This window comes from Bombus flavifrons, chromosome 14 (genome assembly GCF_040668555.2).
Source record: "Bombus flavifrons isolate JBK064 chromosome 14, iyBomFlav1_principal, whole genome shotgun sequence".
NCBI lineage: Eukaryota > Metazoa > Arthropoda > Insecta > Hymenoptera > Apidae > Bombus > Bombus flavifrons.
The window spans coordinates 5,129,117-5,155,538 of record NC_138455.1 but is presented as its reverse complement, the minus strand read 5'-3'; the positions used below and the strand labels follow the sequence as shown (position 1 = coordinate 5,155,538).

Sequence of the window (26,422 nt, the reverse complement as noted above, 5' to 3'; positions counted from 1 at the left end):
TAAAGTATGGTCTAATAGGTTAAATAGCAATAATTCTGACAAAAGAAATATTTGAATCGATAAAATAATTCCTATGCATGTTTTCTACCCTTGGATCCCCTTAGAAAAGACTTATTAAAACGAAGAAAAAGTTTTATATTATCTTCAATTCGATCGAAAAATATAAATATTTCGATTTCTAACTTTTATTAGGAATTTATACGAGCCACGTAGAAGTCAAACTGACTAACTCTATCGAAGTTAATCATTTAGTTTCTGGAAAATTAAACATACGTATGTCTATTCCAATACCGGAATTAGGAAATTTTCTGTAAATGCGACTGTCTAGTTTGGCTTCTAATTACCTCGTATAAATTTAATCGGGAATGTTTTGAGCTCGGTTTTAACGAGAATTTTAAATTAACTTCATCTTAAAATATTCAACAAAATTTAATATATGCATCGGTTCGAACACGGTTCACGCGCAATAAAAGTATACATCAACGGGTTATCAGCTTTATCCCACAAATACGCAGAGTCATGAATATATTATTATATTTATAAATATCCGTAATTTAGTTCTATGAGCACGCTAACATTTATTATATCACGGTGGAGCAAGTAAAAATCAAATAATTTCCAGAAAATAGACGCGATGAAATTTGCCTATTTAAAGCGAAGCCAAGTTATAGAGACATATGTACGTGTAGCTGTAAACATGATAAACGACCGTCGGACAGGAATTACGATACTATGTTGGAAGCCTTTAACAGAGATTGGATCAGAAAATCTCAGAAAATGTGTATTGCAACCGATTAACTATCCAACGTCTGACTGTTGCTCAATGCTTGAGAATTAATTTTTATTTCCCGAAATTATCACAGTATTGAAATTTCAATGTTTAATTAATCAGGACTTTGAATATTTTTTTAGAACACCATAAAACGATTGACCGAACAAATCAGGCATTGTCTTGGAATCACACGATACACATAAGACGCTCTAACTTTGTTTAAACACTTAAAAATCCTGCGACTGTATTTCACAGCAATTTAATAGGATTAGCAATTTATAAGGATCTTTCCTCCAAAAAGAGTGGAGATTATTTGAAAATCAGGGAAGAGAACAGAAACTCGTATATATTTGAAGAACTGGATATTGCCTGACTTTACGCGGACCGATTCTACTGGGCGAGCGTCTGGCCGCACACTGATCTACTACATTGCCAGACACCGTAAGTGACCATACAGTTAAGGCAGCTTTGTTTTTCAATCGTGCCACCCCGCCTGTGTATACGTTGTTTTCCTTGATCGATGTTTCCCTCGCCGCTCAAACACGCATAAAATCGCAACGGCGTTGATCACCGTCGAATGTAAACGGCTCGATAACTCGAAGAGAAAACAACGACGAACTTTCGAAAACAGGCACGTATCGTTAATCAGTAAACAGCCTCAAAAAAAAAAAAAAAAACGAACATGTCTATAGATTTTTCATGAAGTGAAAAACCTCCTTCTCGATCATCGAAACCGCTTTGAAATTGCATTCCATGAAAATCGCTTAATTAATAATTAGCTTCGGCGGTAAATAAGGTGAGAGGGAAAGCAGGGGATTTTATTAACTGAAAATCGGTTAATTAGTAATTAGTCTTTGCAGTAAACGTCGGATGAGAGAAAGTGACAAAGGTGGGTTTGACCGAGCACGAAAAATGGATTTTCATTAAGAGAATCGACGAAACTATGAATTATCCGGCTTGTAATTAACGTTATCTTGGAAATTGGACGAATTCGTGAATTCCATGTAATTTATTATATATCGTCGAGCTCTCTTGTTCTTGGGAAAAGAGTAAATGGAACGGGTCGATTGAATAATGCGATGCATCGCGCGTTCCATTTAATTACGCAAATCGCGCGAGAAGCTGAAAGTTGAAAGCGACAACAGGATACACGAAAGGCAAATGATTGCTGCGAACGGTACTCCATACGAATTAGGTCAGCATCGGATGTGTATATAGTATACGTGAGTTGTGTATATATACATATACATATACGTAAGCGTTTGTATATATATATATATATATATATATATATATATATATATATATATATATATATATATATATATATATGTACATACATATATACGTGTGTGTATGTGTGTACACGTATGCGCGGAACGTGTTTGTATTGCTGCTTCTCGAGAGCGCTTAAGCAAGAGTGTGAATAAATTTCTTTATCAAACAAATCCTGGATACATGGACGTGTTTTAAGTAATTGCTTTCCCTCCGTTGCTAAACACCTCCATCTGGCATTAATTTTAATCAAGTAAAATACGTTCGACTTGTTCCGCTCGACACATTTCATCTCACTTTACGAGCTTTACAAAACCGTCGTGTAAAAGAGTGGTGAAAAAAATGTTGTCCCATTTCATACGGGAAATATCTCATATAGAAAGTAGTTGATCTCCTATTCCTTCTTTTTTTTGTTTCTCGGTTACGCGTCTTTTCAAGTTGCACGTAATAGCCAGGGATGAAACGTGTAACGAGGCATCCCCAGTGACGCCACCGAGAGAGGGTGTACGGTAACGAGTTAGTTATTAGTTCGAGATAACAAAGCAAGCCTATGTTTTTCCTAGCGACTAGACAACCAACATTCATGCAGAAGTCGAGGGATCCATATCTGTGTTACGCACAATCCCCACCACGAGCTCCATCTCGTTTCGCTATTCTATCTAAGCCTGTCTATATTCCCCCGTCTTCCTTGTCAATCTTTCTGTTGACCTATACTACGACCTCGATTGACCACCAGACCAGATTGAACTCTGCTCGCCGATTTTTCTATCAATTTCGTTTGTTCTGGCTTCGACTCGTTCCCTTTCACGAAAAAGGTTGATCAAGCAGAAATTTCAACGTTCACATCGGACCAGCCACGGCCAATCGTAAAATAAATTAATACAGTAGTACATGGTGATTAACGAGGATAATCGGTTGAAATGCATTTCAGGGAGACGTTTGGAATGTTTGGCCGTGGGTGGTGGCCTCGAATCGTTGCTGCACACAACACTCTGGATACGTTTGCAAATTGTCATTACCCGGTATTAATTTAGGGTCTAAACGAAGCGATACGATATGAGAAAAGAGAAAAGTCGTAATTACCTGGAGAAGCTGATAATCCTAGGCAATGAGGGCTCCGTGATGCAGTGATACTGGCATGGCGCTTTCTGGTACGACACTGGAACTGTACTCGACTCGTGAAGTGTCCTACCTCGGAAGGTTCGTCTCCTGGACTGCCACCGTTCAGAAACCTACATACACTCACACCTACTACCTGGTTGCTGGCACGCTATTGATCCTGGCCCAGACACCCGTCGACCCACGCAGACGCTTAGCGTTGCCGCGTCGCTTTAGCAACATGACGTCATTCGACTCCCCAAACCCCGTGCCGCAACGGAGCTAGTATGATGCATCGTCCTTTTCTTCCTTCGTTTCGTACGGTTACCATCACGAGCGCTACTAATTCTCGCCTAACATGTCCCACCTACCGTCCGTCTGACACTCGTACCTCTTCTGTCTTCAAATATCATGATTTTCAACATGACCGCATCAATTGACATGTTCACACGTACCGGTAGAATCATATATATTACCACAAACAAGGGTTTCCATATTCTTTTCCCGAATGTTTCCTGATCATTTCCAAAATGCACGTTATCGACGATCAGACCTATTCGGCGGAATTTCATGAAAAGAATACTTTCGTTCGATCAATATCGGAACGATATCGAAATTTCCGAAAGCTAAATCGAATTCGATCGTTTATATCGATTGATCGCACCGATGTATCTTATATAGAACGCTTTGATTAATTATTGATTATTCTAATGATTTTTTAAGAGAAATGTACCTTGAATCGTTAAAAATAATTTTTCGATTATCGCAGATTCTAGTAAGACAAATATAATAGTAGATCATAGAAACTACGTATGTGTATATAAATTCATCTTATGTAAACGTATTATCACGTAGAACATCAGCATCATAAACATCATAAAATGCAATTTTAAGAGCAAGATATACTTTATTGTGACCTACAAAAAAGTTTGCTAGCAATTTCATGAACACATGCATAAAGAAGAAACAACACGTGCTTCAGTCTTTTACATTTTTCTGAATTTATTTTATTTACTTCATAGAATTACATTCTACACAGTAACTACAACAAAATGATAAAATATATTACTTATCAAGGATACAATTTGACTGCAGAATCAATTGATAGAAAATATTCCTCATTAACAAAGTTGATAAAATCATACGTAATTAATTTTTTATGGAATTAAGAAAATGCATTACATATAATCTTTAAATTCAGTTTTTTGTTGTGATTGGTATGACTGACGATTTCTAAATCTCCTTCTGTCTTCCCTGTCTTCTACGTTTCCTTTGGGTCCGCGCATGAACGTCATTGGCTTCAGTATAAATTCTTCCAAAGTACACTTAAAAAAATAAAAATTATACATTAATTACAAAGTATAATTATAAATTTCTACAAAATTGCTGTAACTTACAGAGGATTGAATAATATCTTGCTTTCTAGCTTGTTCTATTAAATCAAGTAGTTGGTTACTTTCTTCTACATTTTCTGTCTTCAATTTATCTTCCAGTTCATATATCTGTAAGGCGAATATAAAGCAATGTAAGGAAGAATGTAGAGAAACCCATACTATAATTATTACGTAAGGCCTGTTTTTATCAAAACTAATAATTAACAGGACAAATTAAACAATGCACATAAATACCGATATTAAATTAACTTTACAGCAATAAACTTTTACAATACAATAAAATTTTACATACCACATCAGCAAAAAACTGAGGTCTAATACGACCACTATTTTGTTCTAATCCATATTTCAAGATAGGAATTATTTGCATATATCGTCCCAAATTCGCATATGCCAACATTTTAAGACCCTTAACACTCATAACTTTGCTCAATGGTATTGTACCCATTATGTCCAGAGCTATTTCAGGTTTATTATTTTTAATCGCTAAACATGATAACAAAGAAGAACTTCTTACAGAAGGCTTTAATTTATCATACTGACATTTCCAATGATGTAATGAGTATTCTAGTGCCTCTGGAGTACCCTAAATAAAAAATGTGATTAACTAAAAACCTAAAATATTAATTAATATAATATAGAATTACTAATTAAAAAGTACCTCCTTCAGACATCCTGCATACATTAAGACATTAGCGCTCCCAATGAGCTCTATACCACACCTATCTATAACTTTCTGGTACGTCTCTCTCATTTCTTTGTACATATTATTTTTATATAACAAACACATTAAAATGCGGAAACTTGTGCGGTAATCAAAGCTTTCTCTCAATATATCATTATCAAATGCCTCTAAGGCATAGTGTGGTTGATTCAAATGATAATACAATCTCATTACAACTGGTCCAAATATGTATTTACCAAACTTCTTGTCTTCTTGATTATGAATATAATTCACTAACATACTCTTTAACAGTTGCATATCACTTTCAGTAGCTTGTGCCAAATGTACCATTGCTTTTAAATCTTCTGTATATACCACTCCATTCTGATCCTGACATATTTCCTGCATTTTATCACGAAATGTATTTTCTATCGTCATAAACTGATTGCGAAATACGTATCTCGTATTCTCATACGTTGTTATGCCTAAGTCTCGTTCCATATACAAGAACCGAACCCCAACTACAAACAAAAAAAAGTACTATTAAAAATCAACTCCGGAAATCTTTTATTTATTTTAGAATTAATATTAATATTAATATTAATATTTGAAACCATTCTTCTCTCATATAAATTTGCGTTATGGTAATTTTTGAACTCGTTATTCTAATTTAAGTCCATGCAGTACAGGTTTAGGTTAAGAATATAACGTACCATTTATAAAATTATACTTAAAAAATGCATTATTTGCCAGAGAAATATTTAATCTACAAAGTCCTCGAAGATTGATCGCCATAGTTTAACGAACAAGTAATATTTTATATTTTATATCAGTTATGTCAGTATAGTAACAAAGCCGGACGAACAAATTATCAACCACTCCTCACGCTTCAGCACGTAAAAGGCCGATGTTCTCTATTATAACGGAAGTGATAGTAGAGAAAATCACGTGGTTTCCAATTTTATGGACAACTATGATCAATAGTATAATTGAGGTATAATTGATGCTCTGTTATCACAATTATATCACTTTTTAATGTAATAAAACGATTATTTTATCTGTTTTAAGCAGTTTCTGAAAAGTAAAATCAAATTCATAAATAAATAAAATATTTTTACTGGATGAACTTATATCTTGCTTGGACTATAATTTGTCTTAAAATATGTTATATTTTCGTAAAATATAAAATAATTCTCTATTTCTAAAATAAATTGGTCCTAATTAGTCGATCATTTACTTCATGTTGTATTCAATTAGAATCAATACTTTTTATGCAATACGATACATATAACACGTAAAAATTAAGATAATTTTCATAAAAATGACTTTTGTCCACTAACTTAGCATTTCTAAACATTTTTAAACGAGACAATTAAATTAATTAATTAATCAGTAGTTAAAACTTTATAGTTTTCTGAAATAAGTAATTACATTTTCTAGCATTGTTTTTTATTTCATTCTTCTTTCTTAACATTTATTTTATCTTATTAATTTACGCTGTATATTTTTATAAAGTTAATGCAAGGAATATGTTATAATTTATTTATTCAGTCCTGATTGCTACTTTACATTGTACATTACATTACATCACATTTTGCTATGTTATGTAATACTTTCATGCATAAAATTCTCTTTCGATTACTTGTATTTATCAAATTTTATATTAATTACAATTTTCAGCATCTTTAAATCCGTATCAATTTATTCCATCACTTTAACTATCGTTGGTGACTAATTCTTTTTCATTATATTTAAGTGAATGCCTTTAATATTACACTTATTCAACTTAAAATGAAACTTACAATTACTTAATAGGTACTAAATGACATAGATTTTCATGATACTGAATGATTTAATCCTAAATTAATAGAAGGACAGTAAAGAATGTTGCAAAGAACTAATACTTATACTAAGAGCAAAAAATAAAAATTACTTTAATGTACTGTCAGATATATGCAATTTTTTCTCACTTCTTCTTTTTAATTGATATTTGTTTGAAAGAACAACATTACGTAATGTTGAATGAAGAAATCTTTTATTAATAGATTCCTTTGGTTTTATCCATCCACTGGGTCCCATTATTTCTGCTCTTTTTGCTCCAATCTTAGCTTCTTCTAATAATGCCTCAACTGCAAGTCTAAAAATCAAATTATATATTCTATATTATATCCTAAATTAGTTCAACAAACAGACTATAGCAAGTATTTTGAAATATAATAATTTTATTAATTCTCAACAAACCAATTATGTCAGGTTTTACATTATTGTCATTATTTTATGATCCTGAAAGCGTCCTATTATCTCTGATGAAATACATATGCAAATAATACAAGTTAACCTTTGTATTCAAGCATGAACAAAGTGAAGTCTAAACTCACCTGTTTAATGTTTCATCATCCATTTTCTCAATATTTTACAATTTTCTCAACCCTTGCACGCAAAACATGAGAACTTTCTCGTTAATTTATATCTTTCACAAACGAACGAAATTGTTCCTTAACAAACAATGAATTTTATTGTTCGTTACAGACAGTAGAAAGATTTTCAATATTCTTCTTGTTACATACTAAATAAACAAATAGTTATCACGTAAATTTATAATAAAAATAAAATTATACTACCTTTATGGACATTATTCCCGTGTTGACATAAACAACAGATGTTCGTATAAATTAAGGTTAAGTCTATGTCACAAATTAAGTTATCTGCGCTTACGAATACCTCCTATATTTATATATTTTCATTCGTGATATTTCATTTATAATATTTTAATAACTTGAATGCAAAAATATTAGATTGATACTATCTACAATCTGCAATGATAAATTATATTCTAGCATATTTTTAATACATTTCTTAAATTTTACATCTAAGTAATTTTAATAGTTGAAAATAAAAATACATGAATTTGATAAATTATAAGTATGTAATTGTATTAGAGAATATTGCATGTAATTGTTTTAAATGCACATTATTTTAAAAATATATCAAATAAAATTATCTATTTATTATACAAATTCAAATATTCAGTTAATTAATAATTTAAATCTAATTCTATTTTAGGATGATGGAAGATCCTGAATTGACTGCGTTAAATAAATTAAAAAATGAGCTTGTTGCAAAAGCAAAGAACTTAGTTGAAAAATTAAAAGAACAGGAAAATCAACAAGAAGTTGTTATGTTAAAGTTGTATTATACTTATACTTAAATTTATCCTTCTATATCAAATCTATTATATCCTTGATATTAATTTTTATTATTTCTAAATTAGTTTGCCAAGGACTGCAGAATCTGGTAATAACACAAAAGAAAAATTACAAGGACAATATACACATACACTATGTAATGTTTCTGGCGGAGTCTCTGGTATAACATTTAAAGATACAGATAAGAAATGGTTACATGATAATGTCTATAAATATACAACTTGTTTAAAAACGAAAGCTTTAAATTTATATATAGAGTTAACAGTACAATTGGAGGTATATAACACAAAATAACGCTACCTCTATAATAAAATACATTGTTTTGATGTATTATTTTTCCGCTTTATTTTAGGATGAAAAAGAATTTGAAATTTGTGATATAACATGTCATTTTATAAATATTGATAAATGTTATATGTTGGAGATTGAATCTTGGGTACAAAATATGACTAGAATGAAAAACTTTTCACTTCTTACATCTGGTAATTTACAAGTTATATGATTTTATGTGTAACACGAGAAAGTAGTACTTAAACATTAAAGATTTGTTTTTCTAGCAATTTCACAATACAGTGAAGAAAACATGGTAAGAAAAAGGATACTTGATAAGTTGAATGATGGGAAGTATGTAAGTTGTAAACAGTGTAAAGAAGAAAATGGGGGAGTTTTAGTATATATACATTCAACTGAAAACGTAAAGCAGGTGTATTTAATACTTCAATGGTCAGTATTGTTTTCGGAGCGGTATTGGAAAATGGAGCATCATTTTGTCATAAATCCTGAAAAAACTGATAATATATGTAATCAGCACTTTCATCTTACTGCAAAGTTTGCACAAGAAAATCAATCTTTGCTGCAAAATTTTTGCAAACCAAACCTTACAAAAGAAAATGTCATTGACTTATGGGATGATCTATGTTCTGTTATTGACATGTATGAAGATAGTAATCAGTCAGAAATTAATGATGATATGGAATAATATTTTTTTAAACTTAAACTATTATAAACGTTACTGAATAAACTATCGTCGGATAATGTATGATAATAAAGGATCAATAAATATTTATTTCAAATATATTTGGTGCATTATAATTTTAACATTTTCATATTTTCATGTACAGGTTATGTTAAGAAGTATGGAATTAGTGAAATTGTTCTTTTTCGTGACATAACATCTTTTTAATACTCGTATTTAGATGTATTTAACAATTATTGTCTATTTTGATCAATATTTTTGATTAATGTCTTTATATATGTAAATAAGAAATTGCAAAGTACAACTCCCCAGTGGCGCAATCGGTTAGCGCACGGTACTTATATGACAGTAAATTTGTGAGCAATGCCGGGGTTGTGAGTTCGAGCCTCACCTGGGGAAATTTTTTTTTATGTTTAAGTTCATAATATTTGAATTTAAAACATGTAAAACATATCTTACATCTTTTATGTTTGATTATTACATACCACTAATTATCATATTAAACATGTATTAAGACAGAAATCTAATAAGTTTATTTATTTGTACTGTTCATACTTTATTGCATACTTTGTCCTCTATTAAGCTCTTATTAATGTACTATTAAACCAATTTAACATTTTATTTTTAGTAACAATTTTATTCAAATGCATACATTGTTTACATACTAAATATATAATATAAATAAAATAACTAAAATATGTTAGCCTGTAGCCTCTGTTTCTGTTTGCGATTCTGATTCTCCACTTTTATTTTTTTCAATTTCTTCTGCAGCTTTTCTTCGATTTCTCCATGCTTTCATATATGTTCTTGGATGTATTGGAAAGAAACCACAAAGTCCTAACAATATTGCTACTGGTTTTGATACTGTGACATTTTGTCCCAACCAATATTGTATCCGTTCAAAATTTAAAGCAATTAATTTTTCATTGTATTTGTTTGGCATAGGGTCATAGGTACCTAGTTGTTCTATCGGGGGTTTATGTTGTCCACTTTTAGTCTGAAATGAAATTAGTTCACACCGTACTTATAGATTTATATTAGTGAGTTTATCAAGAAGTTTCATTGAAAGAATTTTATTTATAGAAATGTAAACAACCAAGTCTGTGTAATTTATTGTATTAGAAACAACGTTATATACAATGTAAATAACTACCATTTACTTGGTAACTTATATATATTAAAAAAGAAATCATAATAAAACTCAATTATAGCAAAAAATGCGACTGACAAATAGAAAAATTAAAACATATTGAAAAGTTATATGTTTATATAGGTGAGTAAACGGACATAAAATAATGTTTTTTTTTATTAAAAAGTAGTATGGTTGTAGTTTTAATTAAAAATCATTTGTGAAAACTTACAGGCATAACAACAATGTGATAAAAAGGTCTGTTAGCACATCCATAACGAACAAATCGTATCGATCTAGGATAGAAAGCATTCACACCAATCCCCGATGAGGGATGCAATGGTAAACGTGGCATTTCGTTAAATATTTATCAGTTCAAGTTATATTACAACACAAAATTACAACTCTGTCACGTAAAAGACTTTAGGTCATCATTGGAGGTTATGTTAGGTGCGATTAGTTGGACAACCTATTGAGATATGAATTTGACATCAGCAATTTGAAATCTATGTATATTAGAATATTACGTGATAGTACATTTAATTAATTATTACGATAGTCAATATTACTTCAAGTAAAAGAAATTAATATTCAAAACGAGAGTTATTTAAGTTAATTTTAATAAATATTCATCTATTTACAAAAGTATTTAATGGAAATTAATAAATAAGTATAGTATATATATTTTAAATACAATATTTTAATGATTAGTATCCCTATACAGAAATAAAAAAATATTAATATTTTTTTACAATTAAATTAATTAATAACCATAAAAAATATTTAATGTAGAGAGAGGAGTCTTAATGAAGATTAGTGTCTTAGCGCTACCTGGCGCTAAGATATTTGTATTAACTAAAACAATTGATATAATAAATATTATAACGAAGATCAGTGCTTAGTGCTACCTGCCGCTAACGTATTTGTATTAACTAAAACAATTGATATAATAAATATTATATTATATTTCATATTTCAAAAAATTTGCATGAATTTCTAGCTATTCATAAAATAATTCAAAAGAGATTTCAACATATTTCATAAATAGAATTTACTATAAACGAATTTACGAATGAATCTTAATCATTATAAAAATCATAATAATGCTGTTATTCATATTTACAACTTGTATTTAATTATATCGAAGAGGTTTTGTTTATAAAATTTCCGTAGGAAATTTAGGTAGAAGGATAATTTATAGGATGAATCGAATGGTGTACAGTTTTTGGGTCAGCGCATGTGCAACACGTGAATCCCTACAGATGCTTCCAATGTTTGGAATAGAGGGGTGAGGTTAGGACTTGAATCCGTTCAACCGAATGGTTTCGTTGTCAGTTTGACATGCACAGGCGTTCTGTGTGCATCGGTAGTGTGAGGTGTTACAAGTTTCTCTATAATCATATATCCTTCCTTGCATACAATAATCTTGAATTAATCAATGAATTCACATTTAGTATTCCTGCCAATATAATTTTCAATTTTCGCGTAACAAAGTATCAAATTATTGATGTTTATATATAAAACGACGTGGCCGTGGAAAACAAGTGAAAACCGGCAAGATAATTAGGAGTCTAGAATTATTAATTATAATCAACGGTTAATGGTGTTCGTCGATATTCGCGGGATGCGCTACGAGACCGTTTTTTCTTGTAGTCATTTTGCATCCAGGTTATATCTCGAAAGGGAATAACCTCGATTTCAGGGAGAGCAGGTTGATTTTTTTTATTGTTAACGATCGCGAGATTTGTTAAAATCCGGAATCATGGATTCCAATACATCGAAAGTGGAATTCGCACTTGGAAGTGAAGTGTCGTTGAACCACTTCAAAAGTAACTTTGCGCGTTCTTTCGTGACCAATTGCCGTGAATCTAAATCGCTGAATTACGAGCTCCTTAACAACACGACCGACGAAGATGATACACAGACCAATGGCAACAACAATAATTTCTTCTCCCTCCTCAATTTCGGAAGTGACAAAACGACCGTCGTGGATAATAACGCCTTTAAGAAGGACTCTCCAAACCTTTGGAAAACGAATGAGGTAAATATTCTTTTTTTTTTTTTAATTTTTATTAAACCTCTCATCAACCAAATCGTTTATGTCATGTATTTTCGTCATAAGTAGATATATTTTCCTGAACGGAAATGGAGTATGGATTACGTTAAATATAGATTATTTGTTATGTATAATAAGGCGTTATGTGAAGCATCGAGTTCTAGTATAGAGATATTGTCTTTTATTAGTTACATAAATCTTCTCTTGTATCGATTGTTAGAAGCCCGTCGTGCATATTACACCAGAGATAAATTCATTAAAATTACTTATGAATTAATTTAGTAATTGTTTTTTTATCTATGTTTGGGTTTAACGTTATGTTTCCTGTTTTATAGCCTGTTCAATCCTCGGCGGATATCAGCGAACTGGAGACGCTGAAAGCTGTAAGTTTATTTCATTACTTCTATTCTTATAGCATAATTTTATGCGTTGTGTTATAAAAAAGTGTTTTACAGAGAAAAAGTTTCGATACTATTGTATTTCTTCTAAAGTTATGGTTTTCACTTTATCGCATCTTATTTAAAAAATAATACTCGTCATAGACTACCAATAATATCAATACTTTACGAAAGTAACTTAGTAATAAAGTTTGTTTCGCGCGTCGGTTCTCTATCTTCTACTAAATACATATACTTTACCATGACGATAATAAGCAGATTATAATAATTGGTGTTTTACGATTATTTCTATACAAATTTATACGCCAATAAGTACATATTAGGCCTGAAACATCTATTCATTTGTAATATATTTGCATAAAAATTGTATAGAAATACTTAAGAAACAGAGAGTCCCACATTGCGCATGCGCATCAAATTACTTTGGTATTAGCTTTGCAATTTGGCAGCACTGTGACCGGGTTTTTCTAACCTGAAAGAGCAACTTTTTGTCCGGTTCAACCGATATCGTTCCGTTTCGATTGTTTCTGCGAAACAATTCGAAAAGCGTGAATCGTTTTGCCGGCTCGAAAATAGAGGGCTGCCCAACTGGAAACGATACCGCGGCAATACTGAAAATAAATCGGCTCGCCGCCTGAATGTTTCGCGACCAACCGGTAGTCAGGTCAGTTCAGTTATTTTGACATTTCTGTTTTGTACCGTTGTCCGCATCTTCCGAGAATTGTCGCTTTCGCGTTCCCGGTTATTATCGTCTTTTGAACTTATATAAGAGCTTATAATATTTTAGATTTTGTCCTAACAACCATCGACTGTTCGAAGTTGATATTCGGAAGTAGGTATAGTGACTCACGAGAAGATGCGAGCAGTTATAGAAAATTATTGTTAGAAGATTAAAGACCGACATTTAGATTTATAGTACATTTATAGGAGAGTATACTGTATCTTCTATATTTTTATCCAGTTAATGGAAATATGTATAATACATATCATTCATTCTTGTTCTCGCGTCTTTTCACCGTTCTAATTTATTTATGTTTCATTTCGTGTTTATTTTCCGATTGGAAAGTATTCGTAGATCTAGTGACTCACGAAAGTATTTGAACAGTGATGGACATTTTTGGTGAATATATATTATGTGCGTAATAGGAAAGATTTTTGAATCTCGTTAGCACTGTATTGGGATGCGATTATCATGATTATATTGGCAAAAGTTGAAATCAATCTGAAAATCTAGAAATTACAAGATATTCATCGCATAGACTTCGCAAAAATCATCAAAATATTCCACCAGTTAGTTATTCGTTACATTAGTAAGCCAGCATTGGCTTATTAAATAACCCATTGAATTTTTAAATTGTTTTTGCGTTTTTCACCTGATAATCTTCATTTTTTCCACTGAAATTTTTGCTATTTTCAGTCTAATGCTACAGTTTCAAATTCTTAATCCACTTGCAAATTGTTTATAGGGAGTGATTAAAACCTAAGACTATAGAAATTGGCTAGGAATTATGAAAAAAGAAACAGTTAGAATATTTATTATATTTTTATAATATCCTTGTAGTGCTGCCCTTTTGATTGGAATTTTGCCAACGATTATAATATTTGGTCTCGTTGCAAGATTTAATTAAACGCTTGAATAATGCAAGTAGCAAACCTAGTTAGACCAGTTTGATCGATGAAAATGGTTTGAGCTAGTTTCACACGGTCAATGTCGCGCAGAATGTAAAACTTCCGGCACAATTCAATTATAGGGAAAGAACGATCGGATTAATTATTCCATTTTGCCTGCGTTTTAAGTATAAAATCGCGATGCATGCTTTCCCGGTTAATGAAAGTTCTATTACTGTTAAATATCATGGACTTCCGGTGATTCATGCGCCATTCATGTTCATCGTAACGCGGCTCGTCGATTCCGTGTTCCAATCATTTTGTACTATATCTAATGTAATTAACAACATTTCTAACGTAATTAAAAAAGTAGATTTATTATCGGAAAAAGTAAGGAATCACGAATCCTGGCTTTTCTAGTGCAAGTTTCATCTTCGAAGATATAACTTTCAGTATCGGCGCAACGCATTATGCTATTATTATTTATTGCTCGAATTTTAATTGTAGTAATTTTATTTCGCGTCTTCCACTTTCCTACGTCTCGTAGGAGGTAGGAATTCTACTTGTCGCGGGCATGCAGATTTTTAGCTAATCTTTGTTGGGTTTAGTCTGAAAAAGTAGGCTATCGTTCCGGAGAACGTAACTTACGAATATACATACAGCGAAGGTGCAGGAGATTTCAAGGTCATGCTCGTTCTTTCAGAACGACACGCCGTATTTTTTCATCTTCTCTGGGGTATTAACCACACAGGTGGATTTAATTAGTCGCAACGAGTCATCTCTCATAACATAGAAAATTGCTCGAATAGTAATTTCTATTGTCGTAAGAAACGTTTTCAAGTAACGACTGGTTGTATTGTCCATTGATGGTATACGAATGTTTTTATCAGAGATATGGTTATCAGATTTACTAGAAAGCTGTCCCAGTCGTGTACGGTTTATAGTTGCAGAATCGTCGTATAATCGTCGAGTACGATTGTCACAAGAACCTAAGAGGTCCTACCTTTCCTAGTAGAATTGCTTAGAAATATGGTTGTTATATTGTTATACACAGGCTGTTATATTCTCAAGGATATGCACAGATTTAGGAAATTATACCTGTTGCAGTCGTAGAAACCTGCAAACATCTGCAGGGTCGTAATAGTAAATTTCTCGTTTCTCGTATATTGCTGCTATAATATTAAAAGTTATGTTCATTGCAGGTATAAAAAAGAAAGCACCAGCAGTAAACAGCTGTAGTTACAATAGCAACCTGCAGAAATACCACCGTAATATATTCTGGATGTACAACTTGACAGTTTTTGTTTGTATAGCTACCTGGATGATCGATGATTTTAATGCTCGGTACATAGTAATCCGTTCCGGTTTTCAGGAAAACTTTATGCTTTCGTATAAGCTCTTATACGCAAGTACATCGGTCGAGGCGTTTGCGTTGTCGAGATCGGGTAGCTTTTATTGAGCGGAAGTTCGCTCGAGCCCCTTCCGTAATTATCAGTAGAGATATACACCACTCGTTGGTAGCTTTGTACGTTTGTCCACAAGTGTACGCCCGTGAAATCGTGGTTTTCGTTGCACGTGTATATACGTATTCAGACAACGATGACCCGTACACGCGTTGCTTCCTTTTCTGTGACGTCACCATCCTGCTCTTTTTCGATGCCGTGACCACCAGGATGTAGGTGCACGCACGTACACACGTCTACCAAAATTACCCGTTCATTTCCTTTCCCGTGAAATCCTCTTTTTTAACAGCTGTACAAAGCCGGTTCGTTTGTTTCTTTTTCCTTTCTCTCTCTCTCTCTCTCTCGTTATATCTTTTTAAAAACGTAAACGTATCTTTGCTTCCAGAAGGAACAACCTCGTGAATTGTTCTATCGTGTTCTACATCTGATTAAGTAATATGCAAATGACAGACGAAATTTTGCAGAAAACGGTACCGAGATATTTGCCTAATATGGAGCATAAGTCATACAAGATGTAACGTCGAATGTGACTGGGATTGCTAAGGGTAGGATATTAAGATTTCAGGAGTAATGAAATCTTTGACGATGTAAGTCGATAACGTTCGTGGCAGGAAGCTGGTGGAAATGTTCGACGATTTTCTAATGGGAACTTTAAGCACAAAGATCTGGACTGTGAAAGTTCCAAGGATCTCGTTATTCGATGTCAGAGCACTCGTAGAAAGTTCACATTTCCCAAGCGATATTCCCGACGGTTCAAAGTGCAACGCGCGTAATTTTTCTTTCCGGCACAGATATTTCCTTGACGTGTGTTCTTCGCGTTTGTCATTTTGCATTCGTCACTGTCAAAGAGCTTGAATAAATGTCCAAAAAATCGGTGTGATTTTGCACGTCACGATATAACACCGAGAAACGTTCTATTTTATCGGAAGATGAGCCAAAGATTTGATTCAACGACTCTATCTTACAACTATCTATCTCTGTCGTATAATCTATCAGAGACTAAAAGCCCAGGACTGCAGAAGAATTAATTTCGTGCATAAGCGATTCAACTTACTAAAAGCGGAGAAATACGTTCCCTTGGAAAATATCTGGTAACATCTAAAAAAATGTCCACTTCATTTTGCACCCTATACTATTAAGAAGATCCGTATAAATGCGTAATAATTTGCTTCAACAAATCTGTTGTATAATTTATCTATCCGAGGCTAAAAGTCTAGGACTGTAAAAAGGGAGGTAGTTCTGGGCATAAACAGCTGAACTTACGGAATGTAAAATGATATGCCTCGAAATGATTTGCCTCGAAAGCACCGAACGATACTTCAAAAACTTGGATTTCATTCCGCATCCAACGGTGTCGTATATTAAAAAATCCGTATGAATACGGTATGCTGCTAGGTATAATGATATAACAGGGAACGAAAATTTCCAAGATTACACGCAGCTGGCAAACTGGACCTTTGGAAAAACAAGATTTCTTGCGTATCAGTTTAATATTGGAGCACTGGTACGTAACGCAAGATAGGAAGGCAGAGCTGGAGCCAAGCGGATTACGGGAATTTTCTCAGCAGGAACACTGTGGATTGTAGACGAAGCGAAAGCGTGGCTCTGTTGGTTGGCTGATAGAGTTGGTCGACGAGAAAGGAACGGGGAGTAGTATCGTTCTATAATGGATAGTCCGTATGCACGCATTTTCTAATGAAGTAGCCGTGCACAGGGCACGAGTTAGGTATCGTTGTCGCGTACACGATAATTTGTCCCGACTCGCCGTCCTTCCAGGATGATCATTATTCCAGAGCCGTGGACAACTAGGTAGCCTTTCCCGCTACCTCTTCTATCTGCGCCGCTCGTTAATGAACAAACCATTAATCAAACTCTTCCGGTCGTTGCCGGCTGATGATTCCAAGCGACATCTATTTGCCACTGATTTTTCTCTCTTTTTGCCTACAATTTACAATCTTTGCCGTTCGTTCTCTGTTATTGCATTTTGTTACGCTTCTAGACAGAAAAGCTTGGATTTATTGCTTAGTGGTTCGAGATTCGGGTACTATGGATGCACTGGAAGGTTAAGAAAGTGGAAGTTTGCGGATTGGATAACGCATGGTTTCACGAAGTTTGTTTCGGTTTGAGCAGACGGTAGTAGAGATATTTCGATGGTTACATATTTGTCGAGCGAGTGGCTTTAGAGTATCGTGGATGATCGGAAGGACGTGGTTTGTCACAGTTTGTTTTGGTTCTAGTAGAAGGTAGTAGAGAGGTAGCTTTTTAGCTTCCTAGATTTGACGTTCGAATGGAGTTAAAACAATTAAGTTCATTATGTAAATTTAATAGGAATTGAATCCATTAGAATGATTTCTTAGTATATTTATTGTTAATATCAGAAGTTATTAGGAATTTTGTTATTCAGCTATCAGGCACACCAATGAGTAATATATTTCGTCCAAATTGAAAAATCCGTTCAATTTCATCTCGTTGGCGGAGAGTTGGTTATCCACCACCTCAGTTTCGATAATCCTCAGCTTGTCTTTATTGCAATACTCGAAACGTTGGAATACTCTAACTATATTATACCTGTGCACACTTATTGCCTTGTCACTGTCACGTTGAGATAATTGCACCCGAATGAAACTGGTCTGAAATAACGTAGAGCCTCGTTCACGAACCATTTGTACGAGTCGATGAATTGCAGAGGCTTCGACCGTTGTTCTTTGATCCTTTCTATGGATTGGGTAGGGATTAGGTCGTGTCCAAGCGTTTGCCAATAGACGGTTCTTCGTTCAAACGGTACAGCTTTGTGCAAAAGTTTAAGGACAGTGTTTGATTAATTGCCGCTTTCAAGATAGACTGGTAATTTCAAAGGAAATTACTGGAGTTCTTAAGTACAAGTTACCGATGGTCCGGAAATTTCGGAAATAGCTTTAGAGGATTTAGGCTGTTTCGTTTATTACTTAGTATTTATGTTTACTTAAGTATTTATGCTTGAACGTGACGGTTGCCAGGTGTTCCAGGTACTGCGATTGACCGTGGAAATGTCGTCGTAAATATGTCGTCTTCTATGTTAGAACCATGTTAAACCTGTTGAAACATTAAGTTTCGTATTTCGTTGTTTTTGCAATCGGTTAAAAATGTGCAGGAATTTTTGATAAAAATGTACCTGTTTTGATATATATGTTTAAGTACACACATTGGTGGAGTTTGATAGTCTTAACGTTAGTTTCCTCGGGCCTGTTAATTAGTTGTTTCGTGTTTCGTATTTTTATTTCTTATTTCTCATTTTTATTTCATCTTTACAAATGTGTACGGTGCTCTGAGGATGCGAAGGAAGCGATTAGAATTCCTAACAGGAGGTGGTTCTAATCTATGATCAATCTCTTTAGCGCAGATTTAATTACTATGCTCCAGTAATTAGAATTTACTTCCGAGCATGCCGCCTCGTACGCCTGGTATTCGGCATATTTTTTAGAAGATAAGACGTATATTCTACCTGCTAACAGAGTAACCAAAGTGAAAGGGATATGATGAAAGTTTAGAACAGCCAATATCGTAAGGTAATGGAAACAGTATCAAAATTAGCAAAACTGTCTTTGAAATAATTGGCGAACATCTTGTTTCTCTTTTGATCTATCGTTTATTTGCTTGGCGTAGGATAGGCCAAGTGAAAAAAGGCTTTTATGTTTTATGTATAATTCTATATAATCTTCTCGATCCAGTTACGATCTTGTTGCTCGTATTTTACTCAAAACGATTATTAGACATCGTATTATTATACGTAGATCGGGCAACTTCCTCCATTTGAAAACGGAGTGAAGCTTTTAAAAAAAGAGCACTACGCTTCTAATCAGTTTACAATGTTCGAATATGAAATTACGGTAATGTCTTGAAATTAGAATAACGTCGTGCAATAATGTCTTCAAGTTACATTAACTGCTCTATTTAAACATCTTCTATTTTTAACCTGTTGCTTTTCATTGCTATTAAAAATATATTATATTTACATTTGCATGGATTCAGATCAATCGAACCGAAGTTGATGTTTAATTAACTGCTTCTGTGATTACAGAAATTTCTATTAAGAGATCTGGTTAGCAAATTAGTTTCTTGCCTTCCATTTTTCAAATCTTTGACACTTATAAATCGTTACTAAAGGACGATGTATTTTACCAAATAATTTAACGCAAGTATAGACTTTGATTTGTTCGATTCGCTGAGAGACGAAGTTGTTCTCCCAGTACGAGCATTCGAGTTCAAGCTCCTGAAACCGCCTCTGCGTTCTCGATGGATCGCGCTGAATAGAATTGTTCGGCTGACAATTGTAGTCAGCAAATTGTTCTCTAATCACTCAGCCTGCAATGCTGTGGCGGATAAGGAGAACCGTATCATACAGAGAAGCTTGAAACGCGATCACTTCACAACGCGGAAATCATCTTTTAGAATTGCACTTTCGGAATTTCGAAACACCCTCTCGCGCGTCCATTTTCCATTTTCCTGTATTTCAGGAAGCTGAAGGAGCATTAATATTCGCGAAGAAATAAGAAAAGCCAGAGACGAGCATTAGGAACGATGAATTATCGGCGAACACTGAACGGTTGGGTGGCCGTGTTCCGCAATTAAAACGAAAACGTAAAACTCCTAACTATCATTTCAAAAACGAAGAAAATTGAAGTCTTATCATCTGTGCCATCTTTGTTTTTCTTCACTCAATTTAAAACATTGTTTCGCAACAGTCATTATTTCGTAACGGCTTGTATAATATAACATTACTTAAAATGTGAAACGCGCGGAGCACTTCGAACGTTTCAACATAGGATACGTATCTCGAAAAATGAAAAAAATGTCAAACGTGTTACTTTAATTAAGGAGAGCGGTGATAATCGCCTCTCGACACGGTGAAGGGTTAGACCGTGTTCAAACTGGCTGGTGTTCTCAATAGAAGCGTCCTTATCATTTCGTAATTCTAGTTTCGCAGGTGTTTCGCTTATTATCATTCTCATTGTTCGAATCGCAAATTATCTTCCTCGTTTCTAATAATTCCTCGATTTTATCCTACTGGAATAAAGCTTATGGTAGAATGATAACCGGCAAATTATCGCTCAGAAATGCTGTGCGCTTTAAAGAGCACGTTTCCCAAACAAGCCTACAATTTCTTTCGTAAGATTTTATTTCCAATTTCGTATCGCTCGAAGCTGGCTAAAAATAATATGAAAAAGCCGAGCGTCGTTAAAAATGATAAAAAAAAGTGCGCGCATTTGTAGAGATATTTGTAGAAATATGAGTTTAACGTTGCTGCTGAGTATGTTCAACCGTGTTAACGAAAGGGTTGAACGAAGTTGTTGAGCTTGGCTGGCTTTTTCAGACTACTTATACGGCTGTGGAGCGAGGTGAACTCGCGGAGGTCGTTTTCTCACGCTCTTCGTCGAAGCTTGGCTGCCGATCTGCTTAGCTTCTGTCCCTCTTCCTCCCGCAATTTCTCTCTCTCTTTCTCTCTCCATTTCCATCTGTCGGCTGTAAAAAGGTGACTGGAATTTCGCGCCGCCCGTGATTCTAATTCTTCGCCCGTCTATATACCTTTCGCCATCGCGCCATTATGATACCCCGGCTTCCAACACGGCCCACGCGTACTCCTTTCACGTTCTTTATACACGGTGGCTCTTTCTGTCATATTATGTTAGGAAAATTTGCAGCGAGATTTTTAAAATTTAACGCACCAACCTATATTCAACGTTCTGTCGTTATTCGCTTCGTAGTCGTCAGTAGATTACATTCAAAGACTGTTCATGATCATAGTTGAATAACAACTACAAAGTAGTTGTTATTATTGTTGTTTTTATTACTAATATTATTATTTTTATTGTTGTTATAGTTCAGAAAGCTTGGCTTTCGGCTCTGAATGGCCCACAGTTCCTTGTATTTTCGTATTTCTTAAAGCTGTTTCGTAAATCAATCTCTTAGCAGGGTTTCTTGTGTAATATAGCAATAAAAGTAGGTAATTTCTATGAATATTTTATAGACTAAATATTGGTTATATGGAACTAGACGCGTTTGTTAATCAATTAATTAATTAAATCAAATAATTAAAGTAATTTTGTTTATTTCAGTTCTTCTTATTGTTCGTCGTATATTATACGAGTGTCCTGATTAAATTTAGTTTAGTATTAGTAATAGTATTTGTCACGGTCGTCACAATGCGAAAGTTAAGGAATTTTCTTAAAGTTGGATACTTTGCACTGGAATTGAATCTATGTTTGAAAGAAAAACATGAAAATTTGGAGAGTTGTAGCGTTTAGAAGAAAAATGTACTTCCTTCGCCGGGTACATTGAGTTTGTATCGTTTCAAAAGATATTGTAAAGAAACAATGGAATACAAATTTCAGGTCCATTCCCTGGAGAAATTTGTAAAAGTGAGTAAACCTTGTTCGAAATTGATGAATCAACTAGTGTTTCGTGCACGACAGTTCGAGAAGCATTGAAAGTGGCAGTTTAAAAAGCTAATAAACAACAATGAGAATTGAAGTAAAAAATTACATTTGCACTTCAAGGCTACATTTACATCCCAAAAGGATTTAGACACAATGTAATTAGTATCTAGTGTAAAAAAAATTTATAAAAATCACTTGCTTTTATTGTTTTTACACGAAAATCCTTCTGTACTAGAAAGTTCTCTCCTTTTGAATTAGAAAAAAATTTCCAAACAACAGAAACTTCTGTATCAGAGATTATTTGAACGTGAATTCTTTAACATATCCTTAAGTCCTAACATCTCAACTTTATAAATGCTGACATTGGTACTTCTTGCATCAAGCCACAGATACATTTTACGCAGATACACATATTTAAGTGTATATCATATTCAGTTTCTTTAAATTCAAAGCAGAGTATTGTCCAACAAAATTTTCATTGTTACATATGTACGCAATTTAAATACTATTACACACTATTCATTATTATTCACACTATTCGTTATTAAACACTATTCTCTGTTTTCTTTCGAACTACTTAGTTTTTCGGCTATCGAGCACACCGGTTTAAAAAGTTATTAAACGTGGTAGTTTGAAGAGTTAATAAACGATAAGTGGTTATTGAAGTAAGAAAAATTACGTTTGCACTTCAAAACCAACGCAAATCTTTCATATAGGTATTTCTATCGAATTAAATTTTCAATTGCGTTAGAAATAAAAGAAATGCAGAGAAGACACGTTAACAAATAATAAGCATACAATAAATTTAACAACTGCTTTATAGCAGTACTAGCTTTTATTTTTATTTTTCCCGCTTTATGGTTTCGAAAAAGGTTCTAATTACAGAGAAAGAGTTCAAGTAAACGTTATAATCGACCCGAGGAAGCGCGATAAAAGAGACAACAAGGAACGCTCGACGTTTTCTATAAAAATAAAAAATGCCGGGAAAGAAATTCAAGGATGAATTCTCGTTCAGTCGGATCATCGATGACCCAGTTTGCTTACTGAGGGTAAATCCAAGTGTCTGGACTATCGATCCGGTCGTTCCTCTATTCTTCGAGACAACAGCTGTCGTGTCTCGATCCCTGGCGACCCAAAATTAATCTAAAAATTACGCAAGCTGTTTAGAAGAGACGGAAGAAGAAACTGTTGGAAGCGTGTTGCGTTCTAATCTTCTTCTGAACGGTTTAACGCGCGTGGGTCATCGCGAGGCGACCCACGTGCTGCGAGCGGAATGCCATGCGAAATCAGCGTGACACCAAATTGCCTGTTAAATCGCGAAGGAACAAGAGGCAGAGAGAGAGAGAGAGAGAGAGAGAGAGAGAGAGAGAGAGAGAGAGAGAACGCAAACGAGAAGAGGAAAGCAAGAAAAGAGATAAAAGAGAAAAAACGTTGTTGCACTTGAGTCGATAGAAAAGTTGTTGCACTCGCGGAATTTTGTTCGACGGAATATTCGTCGAAATGGAAAGAAACTGGTTAATCGGGCTGTGCAGAATGACGGAATGAAATTGAAAGACAGAAAATAGCGATTCTAGCTCTGGGTGAAGGAAGTATAAAAGTGGAGAGGAGTGGCGCGTTTAAGGCTTTCGAAGCAAAGGAACGTGGAATGTTAGGGATGGAGAGGAAGATGCTCAAGGCCGAGCAGCTAGGGACAGAATTAGATTCCACAGCCGTGTTTCTCTCTATCTTCTTTGTCAGTTTGTTGATTCGTCCCTGGCCAAACCTATCAATCGAAATCGGCCAATAAGATGATCCATTCGGTGTTTGAAAGATTTCTGAAAAAAAGTCTTCTTTGATGTTGAAACACTTAGAGTGCAGCTTAGATTCGTTGTCGACCATTCTAATTCGAACTTCGTGAAGTCGTTGATGTCTAAGTTTAGACGGTACATCACCGAGTTTAGAAGGAATCTAACGTCATTTCTGGAGCAATTGAAAAGAGTACACGGAGAATAGCGTGATTTCCATGTTATTTGTTCTTTAAAGGGAATTTTACGTAATAGCACATCGGGATTGGGAATGAATATCGACAGCAATTCTCTCAGATTATAATTGACGATTGTACGTAAACGTTCGAACGTTGGCCCGAATTTTCTTTGTAGGATATTGATCCTCTGAAAACAGGTACGATCGATCTCATAGATAATAATGTCTCTAATATGTTCGACATGGGACGAGAAAAATGATTTAATTTAGGAAGCGAGCAAATCTTCGAATTCAAAAACGAAAGACGTACGTACGAATATATCAAATGCTAGTACTCGATTATCGACCTGACAAATTTCTACACGAAAATCGGTTCCAGTCTGCTTCCATTTCTAAAATTTATATTCCATAGTTTTCCCGAATTCTCGTGATCGACGGCCAGTGTGTCGACAATTGGTACACTAACAACAACAATATAATCGCGTTTGCAAAAACAAATATTAACTTAGTTTCGACTGTAACGTTGTACGAATTCTACGGATGTGATTCTCAGGCACATTGTTCTCCAAGTCGCTGTATTATCGAATTGTCAACGAAAATTTGCAGAAAAACTTGGATCCGGAACAAGGAGCCTGGCTCGGGCACTTTTTCCCCGATGCGGAATAGTTAATGGCCCGTGATAGCAGGAAGCGTTGCACGAGGGCATAAACGGAATCGGTAAAGTCATCGAGGAAATTGTAGAACGTGCGAACGGGTGTTGAATGATACGGCATAACTGTAAAGTTCGAAGTCGTTCGATGTTTTCCGATCTCACGAGGATGAGATCGCTTAGCAGTTAGCACATACTCGAAGTCACGCAGATATACGAGCACAACTGTATGTAATATCACACTGCAAGAACCTCCACGGTCCAATGATATTAATATTAAATATCAGATCATAAAGTACGTGTTCGACTGGCAATAATATCGCGTGGAATCGGGCACAAGGCAGACCCTTGCTGTCAACAGACACATTGAGAACGTTCGATAGTCAACTGAACGCTTGAGAATCTCGAGTAAATTACGCAAATGAGTACACCAGCGTGGCAAACGCTGTGGTGTAGTGGTATAGTTTGGTGCTGTGGTATAGTTTTAATGATTTGCCCTTTTCAAAATCCTATTCAGAGAAGTTTTTTCGAGGAGAAACAGCTTGAAAAGTTCAGTGTAGAAGCAAAAGTTTGCAACTGTTTGTAGTATACAATCATGAAATTAGTATAATAAATCAGTGATTTAGGTACTGCATCGATATTGTCCATCTTTTGGCGTTTTTCACGAAAAACAGCTTTAAGAGTTTTAAGTGTTGTTCTTAGTTTTCAGTGTTCTATTTGGAATTGAATTCCACACATTGCTTCCGTTCTACTTGATTCTAATTAATCGGTGACTTAGGTACTGCATCGATATTGTCCATTTTTTAGCGTTTTCGAGAAAAACAGCTTGAAAAATTCGGTGGTGAAAAGGTAAACGTTTGGAGCTATTTATAGTTTCAACGATCTAATCTTTTCAATCGAATTTAGAACTGGATTTGACATTTCGTTTGTTTGGATTCTTTTTAGTTTTAATAAATCAATGGCTTACTGCTCTAATATTGTACGTTCGTTTTTAGCGTTTTTGAGAAAAAAAGGAAAAAAGAGCAGCTTTAATAATACGATGGTGAAAAAGTAAAAGTTCGCAGCTATTTATAGTTTCAGCGATTTAATCTTTTCAATCCGATGTAGAATTGGATTTGACATTTTGTTTCTTTCGATTCTATTTGGTTTTAATAAATCAGTGGCTTACTGTTCTAATATCATTCTTAGCGTTTTTGAGAGAAGCAGCATTAAAAATTCGACGATGAAAAAGCAAAAGTTTGGAACTATTTATAGTTTCAACGATTAACCTTTCTCAATCCTCTTTAGAATTGGATTTACTATATAAATAACATATTTATTATTTATAACAAAAAAAAGAAATAGCAACCAAAGCTCGAT

At 34.2% G+C, this 26,422-nt stretch overlaps 7 protein-coding genes and 1 non-coding gene across 14 annotated transcripts in view; 4 read left to right on the top strand and 4 right to left on the bottom strand.

Moving 5' to 3' along the window:
- The window catches only part of GluClalpha (glycine receptor alpha 1), a 37,141-nt gene extending 33,801 nt beyond the window's left edge, over nucleotides 1-3,340 (bottom strand). For 2 of the 7 annotated variants that reach the window (XM_069127754.1, XM_069127753.1), the window contains exon 1: nucleotides 3,131-3,339. The gene's annotated coding sequence lies outside the window, so the exon portion shown is untranslated. Of the gene's footprint in view, nucleotides 1-344; nucleotides 1,188-3,130 lie in introns of those variants that run through there. The other 5 variants (XM_069127758.1, XM_069127759.1, XM_069127755.1 and 2 more) reach the window with 4 other exon arrangements.
- drk (growth factor receptor-bound protein 2 drk) overlaps nucleotides 1-26,422 on the top strand; it is a 155,987-nt gene that overhangs the window by 47,730 nt on the left and 81,835 nt on the right. The window lies entirely within an intron of this gene.
- Nucleotides 4,324-6,110, bottom strand: LOC138187110 (pentatricopeptide repeat-containing protein 2, mitochondrial). The gene is made up of 5 exons (XM_069127591.1): nucleotides 5,917-6,110; nucleotides 5,201-5,724; nucleotides 4,832-5,125; nucleotides 4,543-4,647; nucleotides 4,324-4,470 (listed from the first exon to the last, which is right to left on the bottom strand). The coding sequence occupies exons 1-5, from the start codon at nucleotides 5,996-5,998 to the stop codon at nucleotides 4,324-4,326; spliced, it is 1,152 nt and encodes a 383-aa protein (XP_068983692.1). The 5' UTR covers nucleotides 5,999-6,110.
- Nucleotides 6,732-8,016, bottom strand: LOC138186880 (protein POLR1D). The gene is made up of 3 exons (XM_069127145.1): nucleotides 7,825-8,016; nucleotides 7,582-7,698; nucleotides 6,732-7,340 (listed from the first exon to the last, which is right to left on the bottom strand). The coding sequence occupies exons 2-3, from the start codon at nucleotides 7,602-7,604 to the stop codon at nucleotides 7,133-7,135; spliced, it is 231 nt and encodes a 76-aa protein (XP_068983246.1). The 5' UTR covers nucleotides 7,605-7,698; nucleotides 7,825-8,016; the 3' UTR covers nucleotides 6,732-7,132.
- On the top strand, nucleotides 8,269-9,486 carry LOC138186769 (uncharacterized). The gene is made up of 4 exons (XM_069126949.1): nucleotides 8,269-8,389; nucleotides 8,475-8,685; nucleotides 8,762-8,891; nucleotides 8,967-9,486. The coding sequence occupies exons 1-4, from the start codon at nucleotides 8,271-8,273 to the stop codon at nucleotides 9,386-9,388; spliced, it is 882 nt and encodes a 293-aa protein (XP_068983050.1). The 5' UTR covers nucleotides 8,269-8,270; the 3' UTR covers nucleotides 9,389-9,486.
- On the top strand, nucleotides 9,691-9,784 carry TRNAI-UAU (transfer RNA isoleucine (anticodon UAU)). The gene is made up of 2 exons: nucleotides 9,691-9,728; nucleotides 9,749-9,784. It is a non-coding gene; the product is annotated as a tRNA-Ile (tRNA).
- On the bottom strand, nucleotides 9,908-10,878 carry mRpS16 (mitochondrial ribosomal protein S16). Its single transcript, XM_069126953.1, has 2 exons — nucleotides 10,747-10,878; nucleotides 9,908-10,382 (listed from the first exon to the last, which is right to left on the bottom strand). The coding sequence occupies exons 1-2, from the start codon at nucleotides 10,867-10,869 to the stop codon at nucleotides 10,086-10,088; spliced, it is 420 nt and encodes a 139-aa protein (XP_068983054.1). The 5' UTR covers nucleotides 10,870-10,878; the 3' UTR covers nucleotides 9,908-10,085.
- The window catches only part of LOC138186766 (uncharacterized), a 32,011-nt gene continuing 16,417 nt past the window's right edge, over nucleotides 10,829-26,422 (top strand). The window contains exons 1-3 of the mRNA XM_069126935.1: nucleotides 10,829-10,964; nucleotides 11,697-12,555; nucleotides 12,906-12,953. Coding sequence (XP_068983036.1) covers nucleotides 12,277-12,555; nucleotides 12,906-12,953 — 327 coding nt within the window. The 5' untranslated portion in view covers nucleotides 10,829-10,964; nucleotides 11,697-12,276. The remainder of the gene's footprint in view (nucleotides 10,965-11,696; nucleotides 12,556-12,905; nucleotides 12,954-26,422) is intronic.

What these genes read in the sequence shown, in the direction of transcription:
- LOC138187110 (XM_069127591.1), bottom strand. Translation starts at nt 5,998, where the DNA reads ATGGCGATCAATCTTCGAGGACTTTGTAGATTAAATATTTCTCTGGCA. An exon ending in TAAGTATAATTTTATAAATG is followed by an intron (nt 5,725 to 5,916) that starts GTACGTTATATT and finishes TTTTGTTTGTAG; the next exon opens with TTGGGGTTCGGTTCTTGTAT. An exon ending in ATGCAGGATGTCTGAAGGAG is followed by an intron (nt 5,126 to 5,200) that starts GTACTTTTTAAT and finishes TTTTTTATTTAG; the next exon opens with GGTACTCCAGAGGCACTAGA.
- LOC138186880 (XM_069127145.1), bottom strand. Translation starts at nt 7,604, where the DNA reads ATGGATGATGAAACATTAAACAG. An exon ending in GATGATGAAACATTAAACAG is followed by an intron (nt 7,341 to 7,581) that starts GTGAGTTTAGAC and finishes TTTGATTTTTAG; the next exon opens with ACTTGCAGTTGAGGCATTAT.
- LOC138186769 (XM_069126949.1), top strand. Translation starts at nt 8,271, where the DNA reads ATGGAAGATCCTGAATTGACTGCGTTAAATAAATTAAAAAATGAGCTT. An exon ending in CAAGAAGTTGTTATGTTAAA is followed by an intron (nt 8,390 to 8,474) that starts GTTGTATTATAC and finishes TTTCTAAATTAG; the next exon opens with TTTGCCAAGGACTGCAGAAT. An exon ending in AGTTAACAGTACAATTGGAG is followed by an intron (nt 8,686 to 8,761) that starts GTATATAACACA and finishes GCTTTATTTTAG; the next exon opens with GATGAAAAAGAATTTGAAAT.
- mRpS16 (XM_069126953.1), bottom strand. Translation starts at nt 10,869, where the DNA reads ATGCCACGTTTACCATTGCATCCCTCATCGGGGATTGGTGTGAATGCT. An exon ending in ATCACATTGTTGTTATGCCT is followed by an intron (nt 10,383 to 10,746) that starts GTAAGTTTTCAC and finishes ATTTCATTTCAG; the next exon opens with ACTAAAAGTGGACAACATAA.